Raw genomic sequence first — 19,014 nt, forward strand, 5'->3', positions numbered from 1 at the left:
TTTTATTCATAGGTCCATTCATGTTCAACATTAGTTTAAGGTCCAAAAATTAAACTTCAACTATGGTCTTAAAACTAGGTACTTGGTCATTTTTTTTTTTCCTGATTTTATAAAAATCAGGAGCAAATCTTATTACTTGTGTATATTTTAATACATAAAGGATTTGTATGTATGTATATATAGGCTTTTAGGAAATTGAAAAATACCTTGACTCAAGAATATTTAGACTATTAAAATAAGATTAGTCTTAAAGGGCTGGCTTAGGTTTCCGTTCCATTTAAGATGCCAGTGCTGTGCTGTGCCATGCAGTGCAGTGCTGTGCCATGCAGTGCTGTGCAGTGGGTGAGAGGTTTGGAGTCAGACTGCCTGGCTACAAACGCTCTGCCACATGCGAGCTGTGGGGCCTTTGGCAAGGTGCTTACTCTCTGTGCCAGAGTTTCCTCCTCTGAGGTTCTTACCCCATTGGGTCGTTTTAAAAAACACGTGAGATGATTATTTTGTATTCAATCAGTCGCAAGATATATTGTAAATTAAACAAGTAAATAATTTTCATAGTCACTTATATCTACTACATTGTTAGCAAAACTATTTTAGCTCTAGCTGTTTTATTCATAAAATAACAACTTATGACTAAATTTAAAAAGTTCCTTGACATAGAAGTTGCTGTTGATCTGATTGAAGAAAGTCTTCCATATTCAGTCTTTAATATTAAGATTAAATTGTCAAGAAATAGGTAGTTCCAAGGAAAGTACATGGGTCTTGAAGTCAAAACAGGCCTGACTTTGAATCCCATTTCTGCTGATTACTAGTGCCTAACGTCTCTGAGTGTCACCTTTCCTAATCTGAAACCAGGGAAAATAATTCCTATTTCCTTATGAGGATTAAATGAGATAATCATCCATCTGAGTGCTTGCCACATGGTGGGTGTTGAACAAATGTAACCTTTTTACTGCTCTTTATAATATGTACAGTAGATTTTATTAATTATTATTTGTTTTAAATGGGAATAATAAAGCTGTTTCAAAACATATTTGCAAAGTTATTTATGCACATAAGATAACATTTAAATAACCAACTTAAAAATGGATATATGGCAGTTTTTAAAAATATGTAACAAGGATTCTGATACCTGATGATAGCTTTGTTTCTAGGTAGTAATGCATTATTGAAACACCTGGGGTTTAAATCTGCCACTTGATATTTTCCCACATGTATTTCATTCTTTGGTTTCTTTTGGGAGTTTTACTGAAGCGTTTAACATATAGAGTATCAAACATGCATACCAATGTAGTACAGGACTAATGTTCACTTTTCAGGGTTTCCTTTTGAAAATAGGACTCTACTTAACGTGCATAATTACATGTCCCTCTCCCTCCCCGCCAAGTCTTACGTAGTTTATCAGTAAAAAAAGGAGAGAAAAGATGTGTGTAGTAATACAATTTTTCCACAGTTGGAACAGTGTAACCTAGAGCATCATTGACCCTCTTGACAGCTATCAGTCTCTGAAGAAAAATTCCCTCCCTGTCAAGCAGTTTCTGAAGGATAAATATAAGCAGTACAAAGGTTTGAATTCTACTTATATTTTGGATTGTAGATTTAGTATTTAACAGGAGTAGGAAAGTAAAACTTGGACCCACAGCCAACTCCTTCCCCCAACTTTTCCAGTATTTAACGTGTGTGAAAATGATTGTGTTGTCATTCATAAAGGAAGATAATTCTCATGACTGGCCTGTATTTTGATTATCATTGGCAGTGTGATGAATTCGAATGAAGTTTGTATTGTCTTTCTTTGCACTTGGGGTTAGAGAGCCTTCCATTAACTTCCATCTGATTAAATTCCTGGTCACTTTTTGCTAAAGTCATTAAGATATGTTAAAAAACAATAAGTAATCTAGTAGCTCTTAGACCCTTAGATTTTCAGTTCCCAAAATACGTTCCCCACCCAAAATTTCCAATCGTTGTCACCATCATTTGGTGAAATAAAGGGCATTTTAAAATCAAGCAGAAAAGATGTGGCAAAGGGGTGAATCATTCTCAAGAAAGAACAGGTTCTATGATATGTGGAAGCATGTATGTGTATAACGTGTTCTGTGTTATCCAGTAAGGATATAATAAATAATGCCTCTTCTCTGTGGACTTACGACAACTTTCTTGCTGAACCAGCATTTGGGAGTAACTGGTAGAAAGAATAGCCGACAACTTTGTTATTTGGTTGTTCTGGCAGGTCGTGGAGACACACTTAGATTTGGTTTTAAAATCTAGCCTTTTATTATGCTGCCTACATGCGTGTGAATTTTCCTCCCAAATCAAATAGGAAAAGTACCCCAAGTGTGAAGAAGTTATAAATAATTAACTCTTGATAGAGAAAAGTCCTGTTCTATTTCCTTGTGCCTACAACTTTAATAAAATGCAGTCTATCAACCCTTTTGCTTCACCTCATCTTTAAGGAGGTGTTTGACAGTTGTACTGATCCTTTCTGATTGTCATTAGGAATGAAAGCAGTGTACCCTTTGTGTTCAGTGAGGGCACATTTCAAAAGTGGCTTAAGTTTCTTGGTATGAAAATAAGCTTACAGAATAAAGACTTATTTAGAAAAACTGAATATTTTCCAATTTATTATTTATTTATATTACTTATTTATAACCTCAGTGTTTCTGTTCTAACTTACATTTTTTACCAGCAGCACTATGGTTCCTAGAAGCTCCAAACCTTTGGTGTCTCATTTCTTGCTAATTTCCATTTGAGTTAATGACCCAGGATGACCCAGGCTTATTTCTACCCTCTAAAAGTCCTTTGCATTAACAAAGGATGTGTTTCTTGTTAAAATTCTATTATTAAAATTGAAACTCTTGTTCACTGGAATTTCCCACAAAGCATTGGAGACTCTACAGTCTTTCATAGAATTTTTTGGCCTCCTTGTTTGGAGAAACTGACAATTGTTTTCTCATACATAATGTGGTGGAAAGGGTCTCATATATTGGTTCTGTAGAACAATACAGCTTTCCTACTTTAGGGGATAAAACTCTGAAAGCGCGCGCGCGCGCGCACACACACACACACACACACACACACACACCCTAAAAGTTGAGAATTAATGTTTTATTCAGAGACATTACTAAGGACTATATAGCCCAGCAGGGCAGCCTCTCAGATAGCTCTGAGGAACCGTCCCAAACCGGCAAAGGGAGGAACCAGGATATATAGGAGTTTTTGCTGAGAAAAATAAATAAATAGATAAAAAACAACATATAGTGGAACATCGAAAGATTTCTGCTAATCACAAAAGACAGACATCTCAAGTTAATGATTTTAATGCTTTTCTATGTATGGGAACATGCAGGAGTCTGGGCTCATTGAAATTATTCCTTCGATATGCGTCTTAACTATCTAGGGTCAGTATACTGTTTTTCTCCATCCTGAATTCCCTTCAGGGCCCTCCATCAGGGCTGGCTGCAGTGGCTGATGGCTGAATGGCAGGCAACGTTGTTTGTTTACTGAAATGGCAGGCAGCGTTTTTTTGGTCCACATGTTCTTTTTACCATTTAATCAGTAGCCCTGATTTAGACCATATATTGATTTTCCTCTAGGCAGAAAAGAGATACCCTGAAGAGGCATGGTAAATATCTAGGGATTAACATGAGGAATTGGGAAGTCTAAAAGCAGGAGTTGGGGTAAGGGACTCATCAGTAACTTAATAAGATTTCCTAAACTATATTTTATACCTTTCTTAGTTGATTCCCTGGGGCTAATTTAGCTTCTGAGACTCTGTCCTTTCTCTTTGGTAAGCCTGCTTGTTCAGATAGGCAGACAGAATTATTTAAGAGTGATAATTCTGGAGCAGTGACAGCCCAGCCTTATTACTTACAGTCATGATGAATAACAGTTAAAAACGAATTAATGCTTAATTTTTCTCCCCTCTCCAAATAGAAAAGAACGCCCTATATCATTAGGGATTTTCCCATTACCTGCTGGAGATGGATTGCTTACACCTGACACTCAGAAAGGTGGCGAGACCCCTGGATCAGAGCAATGGAAATTTCAGGAGTTAAGTCAACCACGTTCTCACACCAGCCTGAAGGTAAGCTTTATTCTGTGAAAACCTTAAATTTATGTTTTATAAGCTTTCTTATCCAAATTGAAGTGCTAGACAACCAGAACATAATAAAATGAAATCGTATGTACACATTTTTAGTTCGTAAAACAGATGCTTTTTTTAAATTGGAAATGAGCTCTTCCCAAGAGTTTTAGTTTTTTATTATACTTTTTCAAGTTATATAGGAAAACAGAGTCAAGCTTTGTTACATCTTGGTTGTCACACTAATGACCAACATTTCTATTTGATTTAGGCTATTTCTATTTGATTTACATTATATGAATTTAGGATGGGGTGACCAGTGAACCGAAAATTATTGCCACCTGAAATCCTTGGTTCACTGTTAGGAAGCTTCAGAATTTAGTAGGGCTTCACTTAAAAAAAAAAACAAAAAAAACCCCATGATACATTCCTCAAAACCTTCATAAAGCAATATCCAAAAGTGCATTGTGTTTAGCTAAAAAGGCCTGGTGTTAGTTTATTATAGATTATGTTCTTGACCAAGATCTTGTCACCAAATAAGTTATAAATATAAATAATAATATATTCTAAGAGTGGAGATATACTAATAATTGAAAATAATTGAAGTTATAGTATATATCTTATAAAGTGCAATATTTATAAAGGGAACACTGATTATAAAGGAACCTTGTTACATTAGAAAATCTACTCTGTCATAAAACAAACAGGCCACCTACAATGAATACAGGTGAGTTACTTACGTCTTTATCTCCTTTTTCTGGTCTCTTTTTCTCCAAATTACTTATCATGGTTTAAGTACTTACATAGATAGCTCTTATGATACTTCTAAATTACGAAGTCATTTACTTATTTACTTTGTTTCTCTCCAAAGCCATGCGGTTTGTTTAGTGCTGTATCCCTAGCACTTAGAAAAGGTGTCTAGCACATAATCGTCACTCAGAACATGTCTGTCAAATGAATTATTTGTTTTAGATGTTAGAAAGACTCTTTTGAAGATAATATAAATGGTCTGTTTTTCAGCTCTAGTAGGTAGAGGCATTTAGAATCATTCCATTGACCTCTGAAATGTGCTCAAAACAGTAAACAGTCAATAAATATTTCATAGCTTTGCTCTCACTGAAAAGTATTTTTAACAGTAGGCCTAACCTCACCTTTTTTTCATTCTCCTTTCTTTTTTGCTCACTTTATTAGAAGGTAGTTATGCAGCTGCTCAGTGTCCACAGTGATGCCACTAGGAAGTTTTCTCATTCTTAGCCCTATGGCCACACTGACTTTTTTAGCCTGCCTGTTGGTTTAATAGATCTTCCAAAACACCCAGCTCTCAATCGCCTACTTGCCATGTCCCTTTCCCAGAACAAAATTAAGTAGCAGGGATACTTCTAGGACATCAAAAATGTATACCATATGGTAACTGTATTTTAACTACCATACAAAAAGATACCTTAAAGAGAAGATTGTTATTTAATCCAGTCCTGTATAGTATACCTGAAATCTTCAGGTATACTATACCATTTTATATAAGGGACTTGAGCATCTAGATTTCGGTATGCACAGGGAGTCCTGGAACAATCCCCTGTAGATACCAAGGGACAGCTGTACTGGAAAATCTGCCAGGACTCATGCACCTAGAAAAATATACAAGTTGTTCTTAAAAAGAAGTATTTGTACATATTATTCCTTTACTTATTGTATTTTTGTGGGGGAAATCAACAAACAAACAAATAAATGAAACCATGGAATTTCAAGTAGTGTTATGTACTATTTTTAAAAAGCTAAGTAGGGGGCTAGAGAGTAATTAGTAAGGAGGAGTGCTTATTTTAGAGTGATGAAGGAAGGCCTCTTGGAGGTGGTGACTTGTGCCCTGAAATGAAGAAGGTACAGGTGCATGGAAAGGTCCAGAGGACTGTGTGTTTCAGGACGATCAACTAGCATCTGTAAAGACCCCGAGGTGGGGACAGACTTTGGTGTGTTTGAAGAATGTTTTTTTTTCTCTTCATCCCATTCCTCTGAGACTTCGGTGCTACCTACTGCACCAATGTGCCTTTTTTCACGGTTACCCAAAATATCCATCTCTCTAAATAGTATGATGGGGACTTCCCTGGTGGCACAGTGGTTAAGAATCTCCCTGCCAATGCAGGGGACTCGGGTTCGATCCCTGGTCCAGGAAGATCCCACATGCTGCAGAGCAACTAAGCCTATGAGCCACAACTACTGAGACCTCGTGCCACAACTACTGAAGCCCGCAGGCCTAGAGGCCGTGATCCACAAGAGAAGCCACCACAATGAGAAGCCTGCATACCACACGAAGAGTAGCCCCTGCTCGCCGCAACTAGAGAAAGCCTGCACACAGCAACGAAGACCGGACACAGCCATAAATAATAAATAAATAAATAGTGTGATGGAAAATTCTCATTCCCATCTTGTCTTGTGGCAGCATTTGACACATTTGAATACTTTCTGCTTTTTTTTAAAATAAAATTTGTCCTTCCAACTTAGTTTTCTTCTAATTTTATTTTTTAATTGTTTTTTATCATTCTTTTGTAAAAAAATTTATTTATTTTATTTTTGGCTGCGTTGGGTCTTTGTTGCTGCATGCAGGCTTTCTCTAGTTGTGGTGAGCGGGGGCTACTCTTCGTTGCGGTGCACAGGCTTCTCATTGCGGTGGCTTCTCTTGTTGTGGAGCACGGGCTCTAGGCACATGGGCTTCAGTAGTTGTGACACACGGGCTCAGTAGTTGTGGCTCACGGGCTCTAGAGAGCAGGCTCAGTAGTTGTGGCACACAGGCTTAGTTGCTCCGTGGCATGTGGGATCCTCCTGGACCAGGGCTCGAACCTGTGACCCTGTGTTGGCAGGCGGATTCTTAACCACTGCGCCACCAGGGAAGCCCACTTTCTGCTTCTTGAAATGTTTTCTTCACTTTGCTCCCAGGATTCTCTTTCTCTTTCTCTTTTTCTCTTTCTCTTTCTCTTTCTTTCTCTTTCTCTTTCTCTTTCTCTTTCTCTTTCTCTTTCTCTTTCTCTTTCTCTCCCCCTCCCCCCTCCCCCTCCCCCTCTCCCTCTGTCTCCCATCTCCCCCTCTCCCTCTCTCTCTGGTTTTCTTCACAGGTCCTTTTCCATTGCTGCTTTTGCACTTCTAAATGTTGTAGTTCTCTAGGGCTTAAATTTTAGCCCCCTCCTCTACTTAATGTGGGTAGCTCAAGTTTCATGTCTGTAAATACCATTCACCCATCAGTGTTCACAAGTTTGAATTTCTGACCTTGACCCCTTTCCTGAACTCCACATCTGTGCATCCTTTTCTATATAGTTTTCCCACATACATATTTGTATCCTGCTTAGGTTACCACCAGTAGAAGTATTCTTTCAAGGCCAATCTAAATGCCACAGCTTACATGAAGCTTCACCTGACACCTTTTGATGGTCCTCAAATCGAGTTTAGAGATCAGTTTAAGGCAGAAAGCAGAGGAATTTTATATTGTATCATTAACAGAAATTTCTTAATGGGGGGCCACTAGCAAAATTGGTAAAAAGGAACTTCTTATGTTAAATGACATTTTCTGTTGAAAATGTATTATAAAAATGCTAGGGTGGAAATGGGCAAAAATGTTAAGGTAAGGTTGTTCATCCAACTGAATTATATTCACGAAGGAGGAAATAGAGAGTGTATAGTACTCAAGAAAGGTGGTTGTGGTGGGAGGACAGTGAAAAGATGTTTTCAGTTGGCAGGGTGAAGGGAAAAATACTCTTAGAAGGCGCGAGACTGGGTTGTTTGTGTGCTTAGAAGAGGAGTCTGAGAGAAAAAAATTGAAAACAACGGAGTGAAGGGCGATGAATGATACATCAGAATTATTGAGGAAGGGCCAGGGGAAAGGGGTCACATATCCCATCTGCCATTAAAATCTACTTTATTGACAGGACATCTCAGTTTTTCCTCATCTTTTGCCCTTACAAGCAATGCTGCATTGAATAACCTTGTACATAATTTAGTACTTGTATTTATAATTCCCATAAGTGGGATTGCTGGATTAAAGCATGTATTTAAGATTTTGCTAGGTATCACCAAATTGCCTGCCAAAGGGATGGTAGCTGTTTGTATTCTCACCAGCTATGCTGTATAAGTTCTTCATTGCTTTACAAGTTTAGAGTTCAGATATCTCTCCCTTGTGCCCAAATATAGAAAGAGAACAAAGTGTTTTAAATATCATTTAAAATATCCTACACATAAAATTTTCATGCTGTTTTCTAGACCTTGGTTAGTATCACTTTGGCAATGATTTCATAGATTCCATCTAGTTTCACATGTACACATATATATGTATATATACACCTATGCATATATATGCACCTGCGCATGCCTAAAGACGTGTGTGAGTATACACATATGTATATATACTCCGAAAAAGTATTATTTTTTCCTTTAGAGTCTCCTGGGTTGTTGGTTATTAGTAGAATGTGACTTTTAGAACTGAGAAAAACAATTTTAGCTAAAAAGCAATTGGATTGATACCTACTTGTGAAAGTTTTAAAGAGTACTTTTGAAACCACATGACTTGAAATACTTCAGTGGAACTGCTGTGAGAAGGTCTTGTTAGCAGGGTTTGGTATATAAAGCCAGTGGTCAATGTGTGCTGCATTCGTCAGGGGACGTGCTTAGCATGCAGAATGGAAAATTTCTGAACAGAGCCAGCATTATTGTTTAGAAGAATTTTCCATCCTCCTCCATTTGTGTTAAATTGTTCCTATTTCTTTAGTTTTCCCAAGCTTGAATCTCTATAGTAGTTAAACCTTATTCCTGTGTCTTTTGTGATTAAAGATCCTGTTGTAAAACGCATGTGTGATTTTAAATTTCCAAACAGTTAAAGCTCTTGGTTTGTTTTGTTTTTAACTTTTCATGTTGAAACATTTTAGACTTATAGAAAAGTTGCAAAAATAGTACAGAAGGAACGATACCCATCACCCACCCAACATTGGTATGTTAACTAACCATGGTAAGATTATCAAAACTAAGAAATTAACATTGGTACAATACTATTAGCTGAACTACAGACTTGTATTCAGATTTTGCCAATGTTCCCACTACTGTTCTTTTTCAGTTCCAGGATGCAATCCAGGATCCCACATTGCACTGAGTTATGTTTCCTCAGTCTCTTCTAACATTTGATGGTTTCTCAGCCTTTCCTTGTCTTTCATGACCTTCAGGCTTAAAGAGTACTGGTTAGTTATTTTGTAAAATAGCTCTCAATTTGGGCTTCTCTGATGGTTTCTTATGATTAGATTGAGGCTATATATTTTTGGCAAGAATACTGTAGAATGCCGTAGTGGTGATGTTAACCTCGATTGCTTGGTTCAGCTGGTGTGTGTTGGATTTCTTCACTGTAAAGTTACTGTTTTTCTGTTTATAATTTAATTAATATCTTGGTGGATATATTTTGAGACTGAGCCAATATCCTGCTTCTCCTCAGACTTTCATTTACTGATTTTAACGTGCATCAGTGAATCTTACCTACAGTAATTATTACTGTGGTGTTGTAATGCTTATTTTCTATTTTCTTCATCCTACATTCATTAACTGTAATTCTTTGGGGAGGGAGAGCTGCTCACTCCCTCCCTTCTTTCCTTCATATTTGAACTCAAAGGTATTATTTTGTTCTGTAGGTTATCCAATGCTATTACTATTAATTAATTAATTAATTTATTTATTTAGGCTGCTTTGGGTCTTCATTGCTGCACGTGGGCTTTCTCTAGTTGTGGCGAGCGGGGCCTACTCGTCCTTGCGGTGTGCAGGCTTCGCATTGCGGTGGCTTCTCTTGTTGTGGAGCACTGGCTCTAGGTGCGCAGGCTTCAGTAGTTGTGGTGCATGGGCTCAGTATTTGTGGCTCGTGGGCTCTAGAGTGCAGGCTCAGTAGTTGTGGCGCACAGGCTTAGTATCTCCCCGGCATGTGGGATCTTCCCAGACCAGGGATCGAACCTGTGTCCCCTGCATTGACAGGCGGATTCTTAACCACTGCACCACCAGGGAAGTCCCATTACTATTTATTTTGTTGCTCAGAGTGTTTCAGCCTTGGACATCAGGAGCTCTTTCAGGAGTCATCCTATATCCTTTCGACATGCCCACACTCTTTTGAGTCCTTCCTTCCTGACACCATCAGATGCTCCAGGCTCTTGCATTTTCCCTGCCCCTGCTGTGCAATCAAGTGCTTCTCCAAGAAGCCTTGGTTCTGTTTATTGTAGAATGGTATTTAGGAACCAAGATCTAGGCACTAAATGTGCTTACCGGTTGGAATGTGATTTCTTCTAGGCCCTTTCTTCCGTTGATGCTTACGTTGGGTTTTTCCATTAGTTTATAGTATACATTATCTCCTTTTGGATTTTTACATTAGTGTTAAACTAAAAATAGAATTTTAAGAAAAATGGATTATATGTTGTAATATTTCAGGTTGGTTTTGCTTGGGACAGAGGGCAAGGAATTTCTTCTATAACTTCAGTTTTTATTTACAAACTTTCCCACTCACATATATCCTCATTAGATAACTTCAGGAATCATCCACAGCTGACAGTTGCAGTTTGAAGGGAAAAGGGAGTTAAGATTTACTCTTCTTAATATTTTTGTACTTACCCATTCATTTTTATTGAGGTATAACTGACAAAATTATAGGATACATACTTTCTCCCCTTTTAAACTCTTGCTTAGAGAAGAGGCAGTGGAATTAGTTCTTTCTTAGTGGGTGTTAATCAATGAGATTTTTTTCCTCTTTTTGGCATATTTATTGTGTTGTTTATTGACCAAGATGCTAGTGTATGTTGAGAATGAAAAATGGTAAAACTCCAAATAAACAACACTATTTAAAAACGATGGTATTTAAAGCTTATGTTTCTAATGTGACTCTTTTTGAAGTAATTGGCACATGAGTATTTATTACTATTGATATTTAATGTTTAAACAAACTCTTAGAATAAGAAAAATAGCTCTAAGTATTTCCTGTTGAAGAAAAATTACCTTGCTTTTTGCATTAAAAAATTTTGATGCCTACCAGGTCACACACAATGCCAGATGCTAGAAATGTTGTAAAGTTGCTCAGAGTCCAAATATTTTAGGAAGTAGGCTTAATAATTTTTTTAAAAGTCATATTAATAATGTTTCACAATCAAATGATATCGAAAATCTAGAGTAAAAATGTATAGTTGTCCAATTCTAAATTCCATTCCTTTGCCTCAGTCATTGTGAATAGTTGGTATACCATTCATACCCTTTTCTTTATATATGTACATAGATAATACATACTCATATATGTCTTTGTAAGATAAATGGTTTTAGGGACTTAGTCCAGGTGGTTAAGACTTAGCCTTCTAATGCAGCGGGTGCCAGTTTGATCCTTGTTCGGAGAGCTAAGGTCCTACATGCCTTGTGGCCAAAAAAACCCAACCAAAAAAACCCAGAAGCAATATTGTAACAAATTCAATAAAGACTTTAAAAATGGTCCATATCAAAAAAAAAAAAAAATCTTAAAAAAAAAAAACCAAAACGATAAATGGGTTTATGCTCTAAGTATTTCCTGCAGCTTGCTTTTTGTTTTTCATTTTAAAATGTTATGTTCACAGTCTTTTCATTTTTATTTAGAGAGTTATTTACCTAGCTTTTGATGAAATGATAGTTGAGAAGAGTTGAAGATGAGAATCCAGAATCAAAGATCATGTAAACAGATATTAAGGGAGAGGCAGTCTGGTTTGTATAAAGTGAGTCATGCTATAGATCAAATGGAATATGATCCAACTATATAACAGAATGAAATCTTGCCATTTGTGACAACATGGATGGACCTAGAGGGTATTATGCTAAGTGAGAAAAGTCAGACAGAGAAAGACAAATACCATGTGATTTCACTTATATGTGGAACCTCAAAGAACAAAACGAACAGGCATAACAAAATGAACAGACATAACAAAACAGAAACAGACTCATAGGTACAGAGAACAAATTGGTAGTTGCCAGAGGGGAGGGGGCATGAGGTGATGAGTGAAATAGGTGAGGGAGATTAAGAGGTACAAACTTACATTCATGAAATAAAGAAGTCAAAGGAATGTAATGTACAGCATAGGGAATATAGTCAATAATATTGAATTAACTGTGTATGATGACAGATGGTACTTAGACTTATCGTGGTGATCATTTTGTAATGTCTAAAAACATCAAACCACTATGTAGTACACCTGAAACTAGTATAGTATTGTAAGTCAATTATATTTCAATTTAAAAAAAAAAAAGAAAAAAAGTGAATCATGCCTTGCTCATCTGTGGGTTTTTTTGTGGGAATTAACAGGGAGCTAGGAGAGCTGTATTTTAGACTTTTCAAAAGACTTTGATGGATTTCCAGACTAAGAATATTTAAAACTTGAAGTTGCTTTGTGTTTAAGAAAAACACTTTTGTCTCAAAGAGGGCAAATGTACAGATAGAAATGAAGAATATGAGTAAATAAATGTTTTTGTGAAAAAGGACTTGAATCTTGGTTACCCTTCGATTGTTAGTGTTCTCTTAACAGTTTCAGAAGTGAGGGGCGGGAGGGAAGAAGAGTGTGGTTAATGTTTCCAAGTATGCTAAACTGGAATATTTATTATGTTAATTACTCGAGATGATTAGGATAAATTTCAGGAAGATTTCACACAGCTGTGTGAATAGAAAAAAGGGTTAAGTGATAAACTGCTTATTGACAAAGTATAAGGTAAGACAAGACCCAAGAGGTGGTTTTTGAGTCATGAGATGGCTTTAAAAAGAGGCTTAAAGGAGGTGATTTTAAGTCAAAACAAAACAAAACCCCCAAACCCTCATTTTAACAAAGTAGATAAAAGAGATGGATCTTGTTATTCTGAGAGGTAGCACAAGCCAAAGATACTTAGAAATATGCTAACACCTAGTAAATACATGATTTTTTTTTTTTTTTCTCTTTTATAATCTTTCCCTCTTCTCAGGTCAGCAGTAGTCCTGAACCTCTGAAGGCTATAGAACAGGAGGTGAGAATGGGGTTTCAAAATGTTTTGTAAAAAGTAAATGAAAGTGATTAACTTTTGGGTACTTTCTCAGCTGCTATTTTCAAGACATCAAGTGCTCAGTTTGGAAGACTGCTGATGTTATTCCCTGAAATAAAAAAGAAAATTGTTTCTTCTACAGTGGTTGCTAGGGCTTTACTGTAATCTGTAATTTACTCCTCTCTAAAGTCAGCATTTTGAAATAAAGGAGAAAATAATAAGTAAATCCTGTGGAAATTCAGCCTATTTCTATTTTTCCAGCTCTAGGTGAGAAAACGTGTATGCTTTGCACAAATACCTTCCTCAGGGCAGAATGTACATAACTTGTATGTATCCTGGAGACAGCCTAGTATGTCATTTTACCATGGGCTGCCTCCCTATTTAAACAGATTTGTTCAGCCCCAGTCAGGGCACCATTCAGCTTCATTCAGCAAACATCTTTTGAGAGCCTACTTCATGTCAGGCTTGATATGCTAGACCCTGGGGATATAAAGACAAAAAAGACAAAATAAGACTTTCTCCTACCTACTAGGTCAGGGTTAACCAGGGTAAGGCCTTCAGCAGGTCCATGACAGTGGAACAGTGTCTTTTTCAGAAATACCTTCAGAGGTAGGTCATCCATGCCTCTCTAAATTTTTTTGAACCTACAGTATAATTTACATCCAGACTTATTTCACCTAAATGTGTCTAGAATTATGCTTCTCAGTGTTTCTTTGGGTCACGGACTCCTCTAGGAATCAAATTAAAGATGCGAAGCTCTCCATAAAATACTTGTATACACAGAATTTTGTGATTCTCTTATGGTGTAGAGTTGTAAATCAAAAGAGTGTTAAAACTACTGCTTTGGGCACAACTTTAACTTGGGGAGAAAGAAATGTAAACATAGAAATTAAATATAAGGTGATAAGTGTTATAGTGGGTATCCACTGGGCTAGTTACTCTCTGTAATTTTGTCTTTTACTTACATTAGGCTTAAAATCTTTGAAGCTAAAGACGAACTTATGTAGCAGAGTTGCTTGCCCCCTTTTTAAAGCTTATTTCAGATGAAATCAGGCGGCTACTTAGGAAAACACTGTATTGGAACATTTCTAAGTTGTCCTTAGTGGGATAATTTATTTTTATACTTGTGAACTTACTTTATAGTCTTTCTGAACATAAATTGTAATGGGGCAATGCCAGATAACACATGACATATGTATTCTGTGCAGCACTGGGCACGGGAGGCATTTGATGAATGGAACATCTGAAAGTATCCTGTAAAGGCCTATAGACTTTCAGCCTGATAATCTAAAACCAGTAGGAAAATAGCACAAAGACCAGATTGTTTTCACTATGGTATCTCAAGTGAAGCTAAAAGTAATGACACCTGTTCTGTTTTTTTGTGTGATAAAAAACGTATAACATAAAATTTACTATCTTAACCATTTTTAAGTATACAGTCCAGTAGTGTTAACAGTATTCACATTGTTGTGAAACAGATCTCTAGAACTTTTTTGTCTTGCACGTCTGAAGCTCTATACCCATTAAACAACAACTCCCCTTTCCCTCTGCCCTCAGCCCTGGCAACTGCCACTCTACTTAGTGTTTCTATGAATTTGACCACTTTAGATACCTCATATAAGTGGAATCATGTAGTAGTTGTCCTTTTGTGACTGGCTTATTTGACTTAGCATAATGTCCTCAAGGTTCATCCATGTTGTAGCATGTGACAGGATTTCCTTCCTTTTTAAGGCTGAATAATATTCCATTGTATACATATACCACGTTTTGTTTATCCATTTCATCCCTCAATGCACATTTGGGTCGCTTCTACCTCTTGGCTACTATGAATAGTGCTGCTGTGAACATGGGTATACAGATATCTCTTTGAATCCCTATTTTCAAATCTTTTGGTTTTATACCCAGAAGGGGTAGTGCTGGATCATGTGGTAGTTCTATTTTTAATTTTATGAGGAAACTCCATACTGTTTTCAGAGCAGTTGCAGCATTTTACAACCCCACCAACAGTACACAAGTGTCCTAATTTCTTCACATCTCACCAGCACTTGTTATTTTGTTTTGTTGCACAAGAGTGCCATTCCTTTACAGTTATAACACTGGAACCCCAAGTCAGGTTGCTCGTTTTTGTGGGCATTTTCCAGTGACATGAAAGCCTACAGTGTAAGAGTTTCTTAAAGACTGAAGGAGTGGGAATGGGGTTACAAAACAAGTAACGTTTATCAGAAAGAGACTTGACCACCTGGTGAGTCTCCATTTTTGGCACCCACCTGTGTCATTGAAGAGGCTATCTTAATGGCATCAGGCAGTTGAAATTGATAGGCCAGTGGTCGTCAGATAAATCAAGCAGCATTTGTAGTCAAAACTATTAGCCAAAACAGTACACCTGGCGTATGACCAGCATAAAATGGGAATTAGAAGTCTCCAGAAGTCACAGAGTGAATGCGAAACCACAGCATGCAACTCCCCTATAACTTTATGTTGAATAATTTATGTAAATGCTTCCAGTTTCCATTTAGGTCCTAGTAAAACATTTTCCCTCATTTTGTACCTGGTATCATATGAACTCATTGTTGACCAAAAGTGGTACATTTTATCTTTTAGCCGGCTAATATTTAGGTTTGTCTTTTTTCCTTCTATCTTTAGTTGGAGGCATAGTTAGTGACAGAATTTCATAATTTCTTCCATAGGAGATACAATATAAGAATATTGTGCCCTTGGCCAAACACATGACAGAGACTTCCCACCTCATTGCTTTCCTGCTAATCTTGGGAGCTTTATGTCTCCACTATCTGGGAGACCAAGGAGAAATACGTCTTTTGAAAACTGTTCCCTAAAATTCAGAGCTTTTCCCTCTTCAGCTCTCATGGTCTGTCCCTGGGATCCAGCTGTCAGAAGTACAGCCCACACTGTGAGCTATTTTAATGTGTGTAAAATATTTTTATGTGGTAAAAGTATAAAAGGGAAGTGAGTTACAGATCAATAATCTCATGTTATTTGGATAGCATTTTAAAATACCATCTTCTAAGCAGATCCTAATTTACCACTTCCTTGTAGACCTAAATCTTGAGATCCCCTGAAGTGTCAGAGTCCTTTTCCTGTTTTAGGTTCAGCTCTCTCCTGGTTACTTTATTTCATACTCCCAGATCCACAAATGATTTTGGGGAAGAGGGCTTTTGCCAAGCTGTTTATATTGTGAACTTTTAAATTACTACATAATTTTTTTTAAGGTAAAAATAGCTAGACCTTGTGGGGTAGGGTGATATGAAGGAAGAGGAAATAATTTCTCTACTTGACTTTTATTTGAGAGATAAATGGAAACAACAAGGTCAAGATCGACCTCCAGTTATTTTTCAAATAACTTCAAAGGCATATAATTTTCTCATTGTAGATGAACTTGATATTCTCTAGGGCTTTCTGAATCCATAGTTTTGATGGGTTTAAGCGCTGTCCATCAGCACTTCATCAGAACCTGGACTCTTTATATTAATTTTTAAATGTACTTTATATTTTAAACTTTTAAAGCTTGGGAATTCATGTATATGATAACATAAATGTGAATTAGCCAGGCTGTTAGATTAACCAAAATAATGCCACTTCTATTTTTTCTGTTAAATAGAGTACACATCAAAACAAAGACCAAGAGAGTGGTACTCAGGGTGGCTTCTAGTTGTTTTCACTATAGTCCTCTTTGGCTCCAGAAATATTATTGTCAGTTTTCCAGACTCAACTTCTAACAAGCTAATTTACTTGATGAATTTTTTTTTTTTTTTTTTTGGTACGTGGGCCTCTCACTGTTGTGGCCTCTCCCATTGCAGAGCACAGGCTCCGGACGCGCAGGCTCAGCGGCCATGGCTCACGGGCCCAGCCGCTCTGCGGTATGTGGGATCTTCCCGGACCGGGGCATGAACCCGTGTCCCCTGTATCAGCAGGCGGACTCTCAACCACTGCGCCACCAGGGAAGCCCAGCTTGATGAAATTTTTATCAGATACTTTTGTATTAGGTGCCAGTCTCCAGCTCCAGGAAATAGTCAAATAATTTTGTCTTTTAATTTTAACAGGGGAGGAGGTGATAGAGGATTGAACTATTAATGTATTTGATTTGTCTTTCTTCCCATTGGATATCAGCTCTGTATTTGAGATGCACAAAAGAAAATAGTTGGCTGTGTAATTCAGCTGATTTTATTAGCATACGGTTAATATTGCAATATTTGTAATCAAAATTATTTTAAACACAAGGCAATAATGAATGGATAGTCCCAAATCATAAATAGTATAAATCGTTTTCTTTTCTCAAAACTTTCAAATTGAAAAGAGAATTTCATCTAGTTATAGTAAAACTTACTATCTCTAGTCTCTTTATATACCTAAAGAAATTGTTTTTGAGGGACTACCCTGGTGGCGCAGTGGTTAAGAATCCATCTGCCAATGCAGGGGACACGGGTTCGAGCCCTGGTCCGGGAAGATCCCACATGCTGTGGAGTAACTAAGCCTGTGCGCCACAACTACTGAGCCCGAGTGCTGCAACTACTGAAGCCCACGTGCCTAGAGCCCGTGCTCCACAACAAGAGAAACCATAAATAAATAAATAAATAAATAAAGTGATGAAGACCCAACGCAGCCATACAAACAAATAAGTATAAATTGTTTTTGAGACCATACTTCATATATAGATTAATATTCTGAATTTTATAATTTTCTTTTACTTAAAAATATATATATTTAGAAGTGCTAACAAGAGCATAGTAAAAGTAAAAGTCAAACTCCCCAGTGGCAACCACTTTTAGAATTGTCATGAGTGTCCTGACATAGCTCTTTCTAGCCATTCTTAGTTGATTATACTATACAGAACTGTTTTAGTCCCCAGTCTCTTCACAGAATATTGTGAATATTTTCCATCTCAGTAGGTATTCTTCTACAACACAGTTTTTTAAATTGCTGCATAGTATTCTGTTGTATGGATGTTCTATAATTTTCTTAATTTCCTATTTTGGAGCATTTAAGTTGTTTTCAGTTCTCTGCTGTTATAAATAACATCCTCTATCCATCTCTGATTATTTCCTTAAAAGTATATATATATTCCAATTTAACATAACATTTTCCTACGTCATTGAAAATTCATTTTAAGTAAGTATTGTATGCTAATATGGATATGCCACTTTATTTTTCTTTTGATAGATTCTGAATCTCAGATGAGATTTGCTTTTGCTAAATGGATCATCTGTCATGGATATATATGTTTCTTAAAATGTTGATGAGCAATAAATAATCAGTAGCTGACCAACTATTATAAAAGTCCAAGTACAATATAAACTGTCAGAAAATGAGACTAGCAAAAATTTACTAGCGTGACGGTCTTCAGCAAATATTTGGGTTTTATCCACGTGTTAGAGCTTAAACCCACCAGAAGAGCTAAGATACTCAAAACTCTTAGTGAGTACAACATGCTAGGTCACAGTCTGACTTTATAGATTTCTCATTATTAAAAACAAAAATAAGGGGGGAATAACCTCCAAAAGCCTGGGATAGGGATGAAGAGTGTGGGTGGGAGGAGTATTGAAGGGATAAAGAGCTCTCGGTTTGCCATAGAGAATATATTTTCTTTTGCATGCCCTTTGTTCTCATCTGGTAATTGATTTATATTAGTTCAGCCATACATCAAAATGCATTATAGTAAATTAAAATATTAAGAGAAGAAAATGGAGATGAAACATTTTAATGTTGTAAAGCTAAGAGGTTTGGTGATGGTTAAGTTCTCCAAGTGTGATTACTTTCATTGTAGTTGCTGTCCATCATAGCATGTGTAAGTTGACTATATGTCAAAAAATGTTTTCTTATACTTGAAGAGAGTCTTAACCTTGAACACCCTCTTACTTTTCAGCACTTAAAATAACCTAAATCTCTCAGACAGTGTAAGATTGGTA

The 19,014-nt window shown here is 36.8% G+C and overlaps 1 protein-coding gene across 9 annotated transcripts in view; it reads left to right on the top strand.

The window, feature by feature from the left end:
- SPAG9 (sperm associated antigen 9) overlaps nt 1-19,014 on the top strand; it is a 149,112-nt gene that overhangs the window by 81,879 nt on the left and 48,219 nt on the right. For 5 of the 9 annotated variants that reach the window (XR_003791846.1, XM_029210897.1, XM_029210898.1 and 2 more), the window contains 2 exons: nt 3,928-4,078; nt 13,037-13,078. Coding sequence is in view for 8 of the 9 variants with exons in the window: in XM_029210897.1 (XP_029066730.1) it covers nt 3,928-4,078; nt 13,037-13,078 (193 nt within the window). In the remaining variant the exon portion in view is untranslated. The remainder of the gene's footprint in view (nt 1-3,927; nt 4,079-13,036; nt 13,079-19,014) is intronic. The other 4 variants (XM_029210899.1, XM_029210900.1, XM_029210902.1 and 1 more) reach the window with 1 other exon arrangement.

Source organism: Monodon monoceros, unplaced genomic scaffold (assembly GCF_005190385.1).
Source record: "Monodon monoceros isolate NGI ecotype Baffin Bay Population unplaced genomic scaffold, NGI_Narwhal_1 Super_Scaffold_9, whole genome shotgun sequence".
NCBI lineage: Eukaryota > Metazoa > Chordata > Mammalia > Artiodactyla > Monodontidae > Monodon > Monodon monoceros.